We start from the raw sequence: 15223 nt of genomic DNA on the forward strand, positions 1-15223 counted from the left end.
TAAGCAATTGCGCATAGTGTTACGGCCAGGCACATACGAGCCTTGACGGCTATAAAGATGTATTGGCACTATGAACGAAGACTCAAAGCTAAGGAGCAAGAAAGGAAGACTAGACTACACGACCGAGCGGGCCCTTATATAGACACGAGGTCGCGCGTGGGCACGTGATGCTGCTTGGGCACGTGACACTGGTGAGGTGCTGCGCTGGCGGCTCTACGCTGGCGCCCAGGGTCGTGACACATAGGATGTAGTCCGGTACGGGTGCATGACACAGTGTCCACTTGCGCTCCTATTTAAGTGGGGACTCAAGACAGCTAGCTCTCTTTTGTTACCTTCATATACACACCCTCAGTTCAAGCCCTTTTACGCGCCTGTGCCGAGAGCTCTCAAGGTACCCGTTGGTTGACTAGGCGCCCCGCCTAGCTTCAGCCAACGGGTAGATGCGACAGCTTTCCTATGGCCTGACTAGCCTGATAATAACCTCATTAGCTATAAGATTAGAGTCTAAGGCATTGTTTTTGGTAGCCTTAGAAGGTTTCGTGGTCTCGGCAGATTGTGCGCCGGATCTTCGTTGGGTGCAGACCGTTTTGATTCCGTGGCCTCGCGGCCTTAAAGTAAAACGTGCAGGTACGAATGACCCTTGCTTGGGCGGAGGAAAATTAGGACAGTGCAAAAAGACTGTGAGAATTGTACTGACACAGTGACAGGCCCCCCTGCAAAAGTCACGTTGCTTTAACACTCATTAAAATGTGATAATTCAGCTATATGTACCGGTATGTATGTACCAAGGCTGATGTCCTGCGTAAGTGAGAAGCAACGAATATTTATACCGCCTTGTCTTTCGACCTTTAATCCTCTAATCATACTCCAATCCAACATTTCCAAACCACCACATTCTTTTACTACCACTACGCTTTCTATTCAAGACAATGAAGTCAGTTACTGTTCTTATTGCCTCCCTCGCCGCCGTGGCTGTGGCTACCCCGGTACCGGATTCGTCGAAGGTGAAGCCGAACGATCATTCGGAAAAATGTGTAAGTGGCCACTGACCGGTTTACGGTTTAAGCACTAGCAAAAAGATATGTACTAACATGTTGATGACTAGCTCGACGGCGTAAGCGGCACCTTGGCTACTAGAGACATAAACATGCTAACAATACTTGGAATCTATAGTCTGACTGGGACTGGCACTGCCTTGGTTGGGCTTGGTAATTATCCAGCAGGTTAGGACATTGCTTCTGTCGAGAAGAAGGTCCGAACGAAGTGAGGCCTCTAGGTCTCTCTAGGTAATACAGCTCGAAACCAGGTAAGGAGGGAGGTTTGTGGTCCACTGAGGGGTCCGGAGGATCTCCTATTCGATCGGGATCATCCAAGGAGCCCGGTATATCTTTTACTGGCTCGGGGACCTCAAGAGATTGAACTATCGACCTAATAGCTTTTCAAGCTATTGATCGGGGAGATCGAGCTGAATGTGCTGACGTAGATGGCTTACGCGGCCTTCAGTGAGAGGCAAGAAGTGCCCTCTTCCTGATAGAATGTACATTATACCTGAACACGGGATATGAACACAGGGAAGGCACAGAGGGATATAAAAGGGGAGGGCTAGACGGATACAGGGCAACTGGACAGAACAATCAACACATGCACATCACCGACTATCAGATCATCTGAGAATCTACCTACGAAAAGTCCCTTTATCCACTTTTATGCCCACTTATGCTCTCTCCTTCGCGAGAGCTTCATCACCAGAGTCGCTCTGTAATATTGTCTGACAAGACGATGGGCTGCACGATTGTCTGGGAAGGATCTCGCGAAGGAGAGATCAAAGTGGGCATAAAAGTGAATAAAGGGACTTTTCGTAGGTAGATTCTCAGATGATCTGATAGTCTGTGATGTGCATGTGTTGATTGCTCTACCCCCGGTTGCCCTTTTCCCGTCCAAACTGCCCCTTTTGTATCCCTCCACGCTTTTCCCAAGTTGATATCCCGTTTTCAGGTATAGTATACATTCTAAAATACTTCGAACACCCGTTAAGTTGCCAAGGCAAGGGGCTTAACGGCTGAATATCCAGCCCGAAGGGTAAATATCGTAACCTGCAATTCACTTTCCTAGGGGGAGACCCCCTAGAACCCCCCATTCGCCTGCCGCGGGCAAACCAGCTGTTCAAACCGCTTCAAACCTGCACTAAGGGAATTGACTGATAGTTAGGGAGTCTCTCTGCTGCTTCCCAACAGGCCCAACCTAACTATAAACTATATACTATATATCGAACCTCCCATTTCCCTGCAGCTTGGAGGAACATGTCGTTTAGTCAAGGTAGCGTGGTGGATATGGTGCGTCGGTCAGCTGTTGACCCTGACGCCGTTGTTGGTCAGCGAGGCGCATATTCATCCCTGCCTTATAGTTAGTCGTGAACGCGGTACGTAGGAAACGCAGGCGTGTGGTTATAGAGGCTCTGACGATCGAAAGGCGCCTCAAGGAGTAAGCCTTGCAGCGAGGTAACCCGTGACACAGCAACATAGCTAATGCCGGCCTGGAAGTCGCGTGTAGCGAGATCAGTAACTATTTGATCCTTCGTTAGGCTCTGGCATTTGTGAACAGTGATAGCAAACGCCACCATCAGGAAACTGCGTGCGAGCGCAGGTCTCGTTGCCCACAAGGAAGTCTCGCCTGACTGGGAGGATGGGTGAGATTTTCCTGCCCTCGTTAGTTGTTAGATACGGCGGTCCGTCGTAGCTATCAAAGTCCACCATAATAACGGCTGGGGGGTCTTCCAACGGGTCGGCGCCTGCGTTCCAGGCGATATCGTATACAGTACCCTGAGCACCGTTAACCAGGCCAGCTGGCTGCCACAGATTAGTCGTGAGCATCACCCTGGTGCCCTTAGCAACAGGGAACTTGTTAGATAGGTTGCCAGCACTGTCGCTTGATGCCTGTCCCGCGCCGTTGCCCTGATTCTTTGCCTCCACCTGGATTGCCGGGGCGTTGAGGTGCACCATATGCTTGTGGTTGTATTGGTTGACCCGGGCCTTTGTAGAATACACTCGCAAAGCGGTCCTGAAGCCGTCAACCTCGCTCTGCGTCAACCTGGCCTGTACCCGATTGCTAAGGAGGTTCCAGGATGGTATAGATAACTTGACTTCACGCAGTTCCTGTAACGCCTGACGGAACTGGGCCTGGTCATCACCAACCTGGCGCTGTACCGTGGTCAGGAAGACGGTGCGGTCAAATAGCCGGTAGGCCACCTGTCCTCTCCTTTCCAACGAAGACAGGCTGGTGCTAGTCGAATACAGGGGCTTCTGTCGGACTGGTGGTAACTGGAAGAAATCGCCCACAAGCAAGACGCTCACACCACCGAAGAACTCGAGGCTACGCTGTGGAAAGACCTGCCGCAGACGGGAATCGATCCGCGCGAGCTGCTCAAGCCCTAGCATGCTCTTTTCATCGATCACGAGGTATTTGACGTGCCGTAGGCGGGACTGAAGGGCGGCTGCGTCGGCTGGGGGAAGGTCGGTAAAAATACCACCTACTGGAAGGCGTAGCAACGAATGAATGGTGCTGCCTTGTATCTGGTTACTCGCAACGCCTGTTGGCGCCACGCGGCAAATAGGGCTAGGATTCGGTAGGGCGGCTGCTTGAAGATGGGAAGAAAGCACCTTGATAAGGAATGACTTGCCTGTGCCACCACCGCCATCAACGTGGAGAAGGATTTGAGTAGGATTTGCGCCTGGAAGTGACCCATGAATGTGTCGTACACGAGCCGTTGTTGTGGGTTCAGCGTATTACGCCAGTGAGGGCCAAGGACCTCGACATCGTTGGCCATGGGGTGGCTAGCGATAAGGTCTTTCCAGTAGCCGTCTCGAAGTTCCGGATAAGTACCCACATGCCGTGTCCAGTCGTAATTGACGTCGATATCGCGGCGGCCAAGTAGGTCAAGATCCTCCTGGGGAAGGGGTTGTCAGGTAAAGGGCGGCGAGGCGAATCCAGTCTTCGTCATCAAATTCTTCCTCCACAGGCAGAGCCTCGTATTGATCATCTTGAGGCTGTAATCGAGCCTCTTTTGGCCGACCGTAATGGTCATCACCATGACTGTGGTGCTGCCAACAATAGGAGAAGGCCTCAGCGTGAGAACCAAAAAGCTGGCCGTCAAATGTGAGGAGATCATCAACCCGCCGATGTGGGTGGTTTAATGTTAGCTTTGCACGGCAGTAATCTAGCCACTGTTGGCCTTCTGGATCAGCCTGATAGCGAGGAAAGTAAACCAGCACACGAGGCCTGCCGTTAACGTTGCCTGGCTGCCATTGCTTCCACTTGGAAGGGTCCCTAGGGCGGAAATTCCAGCACTTCAGGAAGGAGACGTAGTTTAGGTCCGCTAGGGCTTCCGGGCGTTGACAGTACTTTTCGAAAACGTTGGGGGCCTCGTCAACCTCATCGCCGTCAATGCGTAAGGAGCGGGAATGCCTGTCAGGATTACGACAGTCAACGTACAGGCAGGTTCGTGAGCCTTCCTGTAACGGCAGGCCGAGGAGCAAGTGGCTGACCTCCTGCTTCGAGTAATCCCGCTCAGCAACCAGCTGATTGAGGAGCTTTGACGCGAAGGAAATCAGGGGGTTGTGGTCCTTGACCCGGGGCATCAAAGCCTTCCCAATCTGGGCAAAAGACTCGCTCTTCTTTTCCGACTTGGAGCAGTATTTGGCCGCGTAATCGATTACCTGCTGGAGGCTCGTGCAGGGCGAAACATCTGTATTGGCTAGCCACGCAACGGTAAGCAAGCGGTTGTAGTGGTTAACCTGGCCATCGTTCCTCTCGCCCCTGAAGTTCCAGTGCTTAGAATGAGGAACCTTGTCAAGGAGGCTAGCAGGCGCTGTCCGTGAGGAAATCCAAAGCGGCACTCCACCTGCTTGGTATGCTTATTGAGCTGCATACAGTAGTTGTTGCAGCGGTGGCGTTGCACGCGGTTGACCAGCATTGATAGGAACTGAACCGTAAGGGGCTGCTCCAATAGATTGCCGATCAGGGGATTCCCTTCCCCAGGCGCCTGTATTCGCTGAGGCTCTGGGTTGACAGCAGATACGTGATATCCCCAGATGCGGGCGAATTGCTCCCGGGACTGATCGTTGTCAGCATCTAAGTCTGGGTGGCCACTTAGCCAATATAGGCCGTGGTGGTGACTGGAACCCCTGCCCTGCCACTCGTAACGGCCCCAAAAGTCCGTTAGGTTGAACTTCTGCTTCAGGACAATAGTCCTAAACAGCGTATAACGCTTATGGAAGTGGTAAGCGGCGATGTGGGCGTTGTCTCGCAGTAGTTGCCGGGACAGGACCATGCGCGCCGCCTCAGGAGCTGCTTTCCACTCTTGGAATCGAGGCATGTGACGATATAGGGACTCCCAGTGGTAATCGGCCGCACTTGCAGTAACGAAAAGGCCAGGTCTGCCCAGATTGTAGGCATATGCTTCCAATTCCTTTCTTTGCTTATACCAATACGGCCGGGTGCCCCTGATTACCGCGGCTTGGCGCGTGATTGACTGGATCAGCGCCTGAGCCTCCGGCTCGTCAGGCTCAGCCATCGCTTCCTCTAGGTCGGCGCGGGTAAGGGGTTGACGGCGGCTGTCGCGTTGCTTGACGAAGTAGTCACTTCGCTTTCGGACCTGCGCACGTAACATCGTATTGAGGGCGACGAAAGGCCACGTCTTATGGCGGGCAAAACGTCCGTCATGCCATCTCATCGCATGGCCAAGGTAGTCCTGATACGTGATGCTCCGTAAGCGAGGCTCCACGAAGTCGGCCTTGCCGTCAGGGTAGAGGGTAGGGAACGCGAGCGTTAACAGCGGCTGGGAACGGTTGAATTCGTCGATAGGGGTCCTGCGAATGGAAGGCAGTGGCATCTGGTGGTCAGTCTGCGCGCTACGCGGCATATACTCCAGATCAGTCATGCGCTCAGGGTTAGGGGTCCCATCAAGAAATCGGGACTGCAGAGCGTTCAATTCGGTATCAGTGACCTGCAAATTCGGGATCGCTGATGCATCGGCATCGCTAGGGTCCTCTTCCACAACCTCCTCAACGGGACCTTGGGGGACCTCGCCGTCAGCTATGTCAGCCACTTGGCTGGCAATGGAAGCAACTATGCTGCCATCAAGAGGAAGACGTTGCAGGCGATTCTGGCTCACAACGATATCGCGATAGCCCGGGTGGTGACGGTGTAGGTAATGCAGCCAGGCCGACAGGCATGAGCGACGTACCCGGAAATCGCGAGCAAACTGTTGCCGGAAGCGAGGGTCGCCCTCCACATTAGGAGGCCGCAGGAGGACGATATCTAGCTCTTCAGGTAGGACTGGGAGCTCTTCAAAGTGCCTGCCAACATTGCGAAGGAAGTGGACAACGTGACCGCGATATTTGTATTGAGCGCCACGCACCTGCAAGACTTTCACATGTACGTGAACCCTAGCGATGAGCATCTCCTCGGCCATCGTTAGATCAGGTAGATTGGCGGGGACTTCCCCAAAGGCAATTGATATACGGGCCCAACCACTTTACTACACGGGCGCTCCTTACACGGGCGGCGGTTTTTAATTGGGCCAAAAATTCTGCCGCCTGGTCCTTGCACGTGGCAGGGTCTGTAGCCCCACCACCTGGCAGAAGGGGTGACATCCCAGCTGCCAGTTCTGTAGTGACAACTAACTCTCCCACAACCAACTTTCCGTCTGAGCAATCATTCGGTTAAGCACCAACCGGCATGACATTGCACGAAGACCCAACTGCTGCCAACAGCGGCGACGGCTGTAGTAGATCCCTTCCGGGCTTGCCTCCATGCAAGCGCCGTAGACTTGCATCACGGGCTCGGGCTCAGCCTCCTTTCAATCCTGAACCGTATTACGGCCTTAACGACGATGATGCGTTATACAATCTCTTCGCGACATGGCCAGAAAGCTACTTCACTAGCCTGCCAAGACCACACGGCTCTCGTGGCGTCGACGAGCCCTGGTGGAAACTACGTCAGTCACAAATATTCTTGGATGATAGCTTCCGAGGAGGTGGGGCTCGGCGGTTGTTCACCACAGGAATTCCTGATGCAGACAAACTCGAGAGACAGCGTCTACGCTGCCTCTTGAGGGTGGAGGAAGTCGATGCCCGCAAGCAGGTTGTGGCCCGCTTCCAGCCTGCCTTGACCTTGGCCTGGGAGCTGGCGGAGACAGATTCCTTATTGGCTCGCGAGTTGGCCAAGTGTCGAGAAGCGTCCGGCCCACGGCAAGCTATTTGGGAACGTGGAGACGATTGCCACGGCCGTATTGCGTCGCCCACTCCACTAGTATCATCGTTGAGCCAAGATGGACAGGAGTACGAAGAGTGGAACGGCTTCTCCGACGCCGAGTGTGGGCGTTGTCAGGCGAAATGGAACTGGGAGTCGAGCCAGAAAGACGCGATACGTATTGGAGTGCGATCGGTACGGTCAGCCACGCCCGTCTGAGGGGACTGGGCTTCGCCAGAGGCGGTCACGCAAGTCCGGCTGCAAGTGGAAGGTGATCGCGGAAGGCTTGGCAGAGAACAGCTATATGTGGACGCTACGAGCATTTCCCGACCCTGAGCACGGCCAACATAACCACGAACGGAGTATTAGCCTCTCCGCGCACCCAGTTCACCGAAGACTTACCAACCCTGTCAAGGCAACAATCGAAACAACAAGCCGGCGAGTTGGCATCCGGGCACGTGATGTAGGGGGGACTTGTTCGGGACAGCCACCCAGGAACCGTCTATATGAGAAGGGACATATATAACGCCAGGGCGCTTCTGCGCCGCGAGAATCTTGGCGGAATGAGCCCCACAGCCGCGTTAATCAAGCTTTTCGACGAGAGGGGCATCCCCCTATATCGCCAAGTGGTCAGAGACCGAACCTGACCGCCTTGTTGGGTTGGTATGGACCTTTCCATACTGTATCCGTATGTGGAAACGCTTCCCGGAGGTGATAAGCTTCGACAACACTTACAACACAAATCGCTTCAAGCTCCCGCTCTTCCAGGCGACGGGTCAAACTTGCCTCAAGTCGGTCTACAACGCTGCCTTCGGCTTGATCGATAACGAAAGGCGTGAAGGCTTCCAATTCCTCGCTGAAGGGATTAGGCAGTTGGTTGAGAGGCATGGAATTCAACTACCCAACGTTGTGATCACGGACTTCGACCAACAGATGAAGGCGGCACTGGAAGATCAGTTTCAGACGCTCAACAACAGCTTTGTATCTTCCATATCAACTCGAACGTACTACTTAACGCCAAGCGCAAGTGGAAGCACGCCAAGGAAGACAGCGACGGTGGCTCTAATACTGAGCAATCGCAGGCAACGTTAAATTCGCGCGACAAGGAGGCGGTCCTTGCGGCGGGGAGACAAGACGAGCCGCTGTCTCGGAGCAACGTCTCCACGACCGTACCCACAACTACCGTGGTGTCCTTGAAATGTGGAAGCTCGTGGTTTCGCAGAGACAAAGGAAGACTACGAGAAGGTTTGGGTGCGCTTATGCGACGAGTTCGATGACCAGGAGGCCATTCTGATCTACCTTTATAATACCTACTTGCCCCTGAGCCCGCAATGGTCTCAGTGCTTCATCAAAAAGCATCGTAACTTCGGTATTCGCGTCACGTCTGGCACGGAGGCAAGCAACAATAACGTCAAGAGCTATCTGCTCAATGGAATGAACCATCTATTTGGGCTCATCGAGGCGATAGAGGGCATGTTGGGTGATCAGGAACGAGATTTTATCGACAATTGTGCACAAGATGAAGTTTTAACCACGCGTACCTACTCTAGCCCTGGTTCTGAGTACCTGGGCGAGCTCCGCATGACTGCATCTCAACAGGGCTTAATCTCATAGCCAGGGAACACCGCTACGCCTTGAAAGCGATACCAAGCAGGTCTCGCCCTTGGCCAGAACCAATCGGAGACTGCGGCGAGAACTGTTCCGTATCCTGGCAACTGGGGATCCCTTGCCGCCATACGATCTACTGCAAATTGGAAGCAGGTGAGTTCCTAAGGAGGTGGGATGTCCACCCACGGTGGCATCTACGGAGCCTTCTTCACGGGACCCTTACCGCCGAATCCTGGATCCCAGGATCGCAACGAGCCTTCGTGGACGACCGAAGAATACGGTACAGCCTGTCCCTACGAGTATGGTGGTTAATCGAGCGGGTAGCCGACGCCGAAAGAGTCAGACAGTGACGGGCAAGAAGACGGCCATCCTCAGGCCGGGCAAGACGACAGGCGTTCGGGCTACTGGGCGCAGAAGTCGGCCGAGCGTACGGAGGCAACGGTCGCAGTGGGAGCTCATAAGTGATGACGAGAGGCAAGCGCCGCGACCAAGCTCGACTGGTCGTTCGGGTTCCCGTAAGCCGCCCGCTGCCTCGGCGAACTCGACTGCACCGAACCCGCGCAGCGAGACAGGCATCAGTGAGTGTGTTATTGTTCGGACGAGCGAGAGGGTGACTAGATCCATGGCATCTTCGCAGGGTACGTTGGAAAGCTGGCCATCCTCGCGCCTGTAAGGGATTTTCCGGTGATCTGCCGGATCTGGCGATTCGCCGGATTTTGGGCTCATTGCATTCCAGCAAAGAACTGAGAATAACTTCACGAATACTATTTGAATTGTTCTAAAATCTTATAAGAGCAGTTAATAATGCTCAAAGATGCCACTCAATCTTTTTGAAGTCATCCAGCCATCGAGGTCGTCTTCTGTTACTCTCCGATCGCGCAAGTCCCGAAATGCACCATTGCCTCCCGATCACTATCAACAGCTAAAGAGGGCCTTTGAGGACAGGATATGTCGTTTGAAGTTATCATTGCCTTATTATTTGCGTTATTATATAGTGTGTTTGGTACCTGCAATGCTATGGCCCGCTCTGGTGTGAACGGAAGAGTGACAATTTTTGCAGCGTGAACATCCTGACTCCTCTCGCGACCCTCAGAAGCCACCCGTCGCTCATTCTGCATTTTCTGTGGCTTTTCCACTTTCAAAATCTTCAGCTCTTGTTAATAATGCCAATTTATCTCCTTATTTTGCTTCACGGCCTCCGTCATCCGTCGTTTTCTCCCAATTTCCGCCTCTCATTGCTTCCTCTTCTCTAGAGCAGAGCTTTTGCTCCGCTGCCTTCTGCTGTCGCTGAAGCTTTCAGGCCTCCTTCTTCAGAGCCTCCTCTTTCTTTGGAGTCCTTTCACTGTCATTTTGGCGAGCTTGAGCCACAATTTTAGAGCTAAACACCTCGTCTGCACTAGAATCTGTACAGCAGAAGAGATCATCTTTTGAAGCCTTACCGGTCTGCCTGCGCTGGTTCTTGTGACTACTTGTTCTCTGCATACTTTAACTCTCATATCAAGCACTTAAAACTCATATTGAGGGCTCCCGAGGGTGCTGCTCAGCCTTCGGCTGTTGCGGCCAGCATCAACAGAGGACTTCTCGACTACTTCCTGAAATGCGTTCCAAAACACAGTCTAGATCTTCGATTTCAGCAATCCAATGAACCTTTTGATTTGTCTGTGTACTGGATAAGATCATGCGTATACGCTGTTGAGAGAGGCTGAATAACGATACATCAAGGGTTGCAGCCGATGAATGGATTGAGGGGAAACACCACAACGATCACTCGGTGCCGGTCACACCACTCCATAAATTCGATACTAAAATGGTTAAGTGGCCATCGGGAACCAAAGGCGATAAGCACAACCGTTTCGAGCTTTCACCCTGGTAAACCGGTCGAACGTACCGGTGAGCTGCTCATTTCCAATATTGTGATTCGTCCACCTCGTTTTTGACGTGTTAAAAATATTTATTGACGACTTGATTCACGTTTCACGAACCAAAAGTCCAGAGTTTGTGCTGGCTTGTCTTGGTGGATGAGAAATGGGGGCAGCGATGCCATCTCTTGACTGACGCACATCTTGAACGTAAGGGAGGATGGGTTGCCATTTTTTAATACGCCGAGCAATTTTGCCTTGTTTTCTTATAATAAGAGGAATACCCTGTTCGTTCAAATGCTCATAAGGAATAGAAAGCCCATTTCATCCATGTTATACGTGTTTTAGGGTAGGGTGTCGAATTTCTCAATTTTCGTGCACGTCTTTCCTTGTCAGGTGTGAAAGCGGAGCCTCGCGCACTGAATTTCAAGCTAAAAATAAACCTTACATTCAGATGCATAGATAGGTTCTTTTCAGAAGATGCTTGTACCGTCGAATCACGTTCAATCTGGCTCATTACGGGTGCGTAGAATGAAGTTATCCAGCTCGCCCTTCCAACCCCCATTTTTTGCAGTATCCTGAGCCAAGTTCTGCACTATGGATAGAATGGGGAGAATCCCACATGATTAAAGCCTACGATGAAAGCCAATAATGTTCTGTTTTTGCTGTATTGGCTGAAATGACTTACACAATCTGTCGGCATCCTATTTTGGCCGTTGCTTGGTTTGATGTCAGCACCGCAGCGCATTGCCCCCTAGATAAAAGTTCTAAATATATGCCAGACTTTCACTGCTTCTGATGATTCAGGAAATCAAAGGATACGTCAATTGGCACCGTTGTTGTTGAGCTATTGTCGATTGATGTTGAGCGTGCGAAGTCGCCGCAATCCGGCAGATCACCAGATCCGGCAGATCATCGGAAAATCCCTTAACGGACTAACGGTAGGTTCTGACTGTGCACATATGTCGATGTCTGTTGCATAATTTCTTCTCGAATTCTGGACCGATTCTTAGAGTACCTTTAGATAGCGTTAAAGAGCCGGACGGGCGCATCGTATTAATTCATTGAAGTAGTGATGACAAGGTTATCAGATTAGCGGTAGAAGATGTCATCTTAGTGAGCGAATGCGTGTGTTGTGGTGGTCTCACCGCCTTTGGTGGGCTGACGGGCCGTGTTGGTGGGGCTGGCCGGTCGTCCATACAGCCCGTGTAAGGAGCGCCCGTGTAGTAAAGTGGTTGGGCCCGTATATCAATTGCCTCCCCAAAATCAAGGTTATTCGCAGCGCTAAAGAAGTAGGGCTCGTCGAGGGCTTTCTTCCTGTCTCGACCAATGCAGCGACTGCAGATTTTCGAGCTATTTCGCTTCATATCGAACCAACGCTCCTGGCAGCGAATGCAACTATGCATCTTGTCGTCATTCAGGGCAGTATAGAACTCCTGCACAAGAGCCCGATCCTCCTCACTAAGGGCAGGCAAGTTAAGGTCCCTGTAAAGGCGGATCAACCATCTGATCGAACTGTCGCTCTTGAGGCTGTGGCCGTGGCCGGGGGTTAATGTTGACTTGACGTGTATAACGGCCGCGGCAATGACCCTGTGGCAGTAATGAAGGAGTGGCAGGAAGCCATTCTTGTGATATAGACGTGCTTAGCACAAAAGGGGTGGCAGAAAGAGTGACTTCAGGAATCGGCGTGCCTAGAACCACCGTTGGCAGGCCAGGGGTAGGAGGGATAGGGGAAGATCCCTCTACAGCGCTTGGGGTAGAAGGCCCCTGCGGAGCTCTGAGCATTCCCGTCGGTGCAGGCACCAGGCCACGGAATAAATCAGGCATGGAAGGAGGCTGTAAGGCGTTCGCAGACGCAGGCGTTGGTGCAGTCCGCCTTGGAGGCGTCAGGTTAGCTAGTGAATCGGTCCTCTTCGAGGCTCTGCGTGGCAATGGCTTCGAGGCGATCTTCTGCATTGCGGCGACGACGGCTCGGGATTCGGTTATCCGCTCCTTCGGCGTGCCCTACAGTTAGCACACTCTGTTGTGAACTTTGTAGGGTCCTTGACGCTTCGAAACTCGACTTCGGGCAGGTCTTGCTTGCAGGTACGGCAGTTGCGGACCGCCTGGGGTGTATCGTTCTCCATCTGACAGTATATATCCACTTCTTATCCACCTAAGCTGCTATATATTGCTCGGGCAGGGAGGCTTTGCGAGGATTTGGCGGTGCTAGCAGAGCTGACTGACAGCCGAGAGGTCCAAGACCGTGATAGATCTCGATAGGGAGGCTGTCTTTGCGGTAGTTAGATCAGGTCTAAACAATCTAGGAGGAGACTGTACTGCTTGCCTGGAGGTAAGGTAACCGGGGAATATTGAGAGGTAGGTCGGCCGCGGAGGTGATGTGTGAAACCTAGGTACCGTTAGCAAACCAATGCGTTTGATAGATTCGACGGAAAAGAGGATTAGGAAAGAAGAAGTGAAAGCTCTTGGCGAGCCCTTGGAGAGCTCCTTGGTTACCTAGTCAACGCTCAGGGGTTTATGGTGGGCCTTCATTTGGTGGCGTTATCAGCCGACCAATTCGTTCGCGAGTTGAGCACAGGGGAGGCTAATTGGCCAATCAGAAGAGGTTTTATGCTCGATTCTTTCTGACTGAGTAGAACGCCCTTCGGGCTGAATAATTAGGTGGTTCTGTTCTGAACAAAAGAAACCATGCTAAGCGGAAGGCATATTCACTATACAGGAGAGGCAACCCAACCGGGGTTGCGCAAAGAGCCTTTCGGAACGAAAGACTACAGGGAAGATTTAAGGAAAGAGTTAAGGAGAGTCTTAAGGATGTGCAAAGAAAAAAAAACTGGGAAAGATTTGAGGACTGAGGATGGAGTAAAGACAAAAGATAGAAACAAGGTAGATTTAAGGAGTAGGATAAAGTATAAGATTTGACTGTTTTACTCGTTTAAGAAATCGTAGCAGCGTATGGTTTCGCACCGTCATTCCATTTCGGTAGCTTTCTTAGATTGGTGACGGTTTCGAAGTGGACGGGGCGGCGAACCCAAGCCATGAGCGACAATGGAATGGAGGGACGAGTCCCCTAAGCCATGACCCCGTTCAGGGCTATCCGGCTCAGATGTCGAGGAGGCAGCCGAAACAGGGAACGACTGGGTGGCAGACAAGCCAGGGTTAGGGGAAGACGAAGGCACCGGGGCCTTATGCAGCAGACGTGGTCGTTTCGTCTGCGTATCGGTAGGCTCAGGGCAAAATCGCTTCCCGGACGGCGTAGGAGGGCCGATCGAGGGCGAAGCCGAAGGCAAAGGTGGAGGGCTGAGCGGGAGGGTGCGAGGGGTGGCCAAGGACAAAGAGGCAGCGCGCATGTCCTGAAAGGCCGCGGAAGCGGAGGATGCCCGCTGCGTCTGTGGCGTAGAGAGAAGCGGCGCCAATGGGGTGACGGCGGCCTTGTCGAGAAAGGTCCAGGAATCCGGGACAACGATAAAGACGTTGTCCCGGTGGGAGCCCGGGGGGTAGAGCATAACGTCATGACGGAGCAGGCCGGCGACCTTGGCTGTGCAGGTAAAGGGGACGTTAGGCTGGAACTGAGAGTCCCGCCTCTCAGCCGTCTTCTTACACAAGATGGCCCAGGGGTTAGAGCGAATAGGGAAGATGACGAAGACCTGGAACGGGTGGAAGCTCTTAAAGGGGATCTTATTGGGCATCCCAGGAGCGACGTAGGTAGAAAGGCGGACAAAGCCGCAAAAATTAAGCTGGGCGGCGTCTAGACCCGGCAGTAGGTCGCGCCGCAGCAAGGAGTGGCCGGTGTCGACGATAAGGCCGGTAAAGGAAACAATAGGCGGGACGCAGGGGATGTCGTCCACAGAGGCCAAGAGCCTAGGAAGAACGCTTGAGGCCCATCTCAGCTATATGTTCTTTCGTTGCCGCTCGCGAAGGAACAGGGCACGCCTTACGGCTGGTAGTCTTGGTCGCGGACGACAAAGGCGGGCATCGTATAGAGAAGGGCGCCGCCCGTGTCGGACTCGAGGCCGTCGCGCTGCTCAACCTCCCACGCAAGGGCGTAGGGGTGGACGCGGCCATTCATGAAAAACCACTCTTCTGTCCATTTAGAGGCGTCAATAGGCTGGCCGTAAATCGAGAGATTGAGGCTAAAGAAGAGGGATGTCGGGGAACCGTGGGCCTCCGATCGGAGGGGCGCATATTCCGTGGCGAGCAGCCACGCGGGCGGAGGCAGCAAGACGCGGGCCATAGCCTCGGCGTTAAGACCCCTGATGCGGTGCTCGTCCTGGTGGGCAAATCTAACGGGGCAGTCCGGCTGGACGAAAAAACACCATGGACATGTCGCCGCCAGCGCCCCTTTGGCTATCGAGCGGCTTTCGAAGGTGTGGTGCAGGCACATCGGTGGGAAGTAGAGAGGAAGACATGGTGCACCAGCGCAGATCGATAGGCCAGTCGCGCGCACGAAAACGACCACCACTCAGTGTCAAGAAGGAAAGGAGTGAGGAAGAAGTTGAGCGTGAACGTAC

General features: G+C 53.0%; 2 protein-coding genes across 2 annotated transcripts; one reads left to right on the plus strand and one right to left on the minus strand.

The window, feature by feature from the left end:
* Positions 1-2404: 2404 nt before the first annotated feature.
* HRG_07330 (PIF1-like helicase domain-containing protein) lies at positions 2405-6469 on the minus strand (the record flags this gene model as incomplete). The annotated part of the gene is made up of 13 exons (XM_044865801.1): positions 2405-2584; positions 2676-2770; positions 2819-2969; positions 3024-3092; positions 3141-3479; positions 3578-3634; positions 3677-3943; positions 4542-4812; positions 5190-5355; positions 5410-5432; positions 5487-5577; positions 5659-6055; positions 6242-6469. 13 exons carry the CDS (start codon positions 6467-6469, stop codon positions 2405-2407), a joined length of 2334 nt encoding a protein of 777 aa, XP_044718765.1.
* Positions 6470-7938: 1469 nt separating this feature from the next.
* HRG_07331 (MULE transposase domain-containing protein) lies at positions 7939-8862 on the plus strand (the record flags this gene model as incomplete). The annotated part of the gene is made up of 3 exons (XM_044865802.1): positions 7939-8229; positions 8271-8304; positions 8471-8862. The coding sequence occupies 3 exons, from the start codon at positions 7939-7941 to the stop codon at positions 8860-8862; spliced, it is 717 nt and encodes a 238-aa protein (XP_044718766.1).
* Positions 8863-15223: the final 6361 nt, after the last annotated feature.

The sequence above is a fragment of the Hirsutella rhossiliensis genome (assembly GCF_020360975.1).
Source record: "Hirsutella rhossiliensis strain HR02 chromosome Unknown scaffold00008, whole genome shotgun sequence".
In the NCBI taxonomy this organism is placed as follows: Eukaryota; Fungi; Ascomycota; class Sordariomycetes; order Hypocreales; family Ophiocordycipitaceae; genus Hirsutella; species Hirsutella rhossiliensis.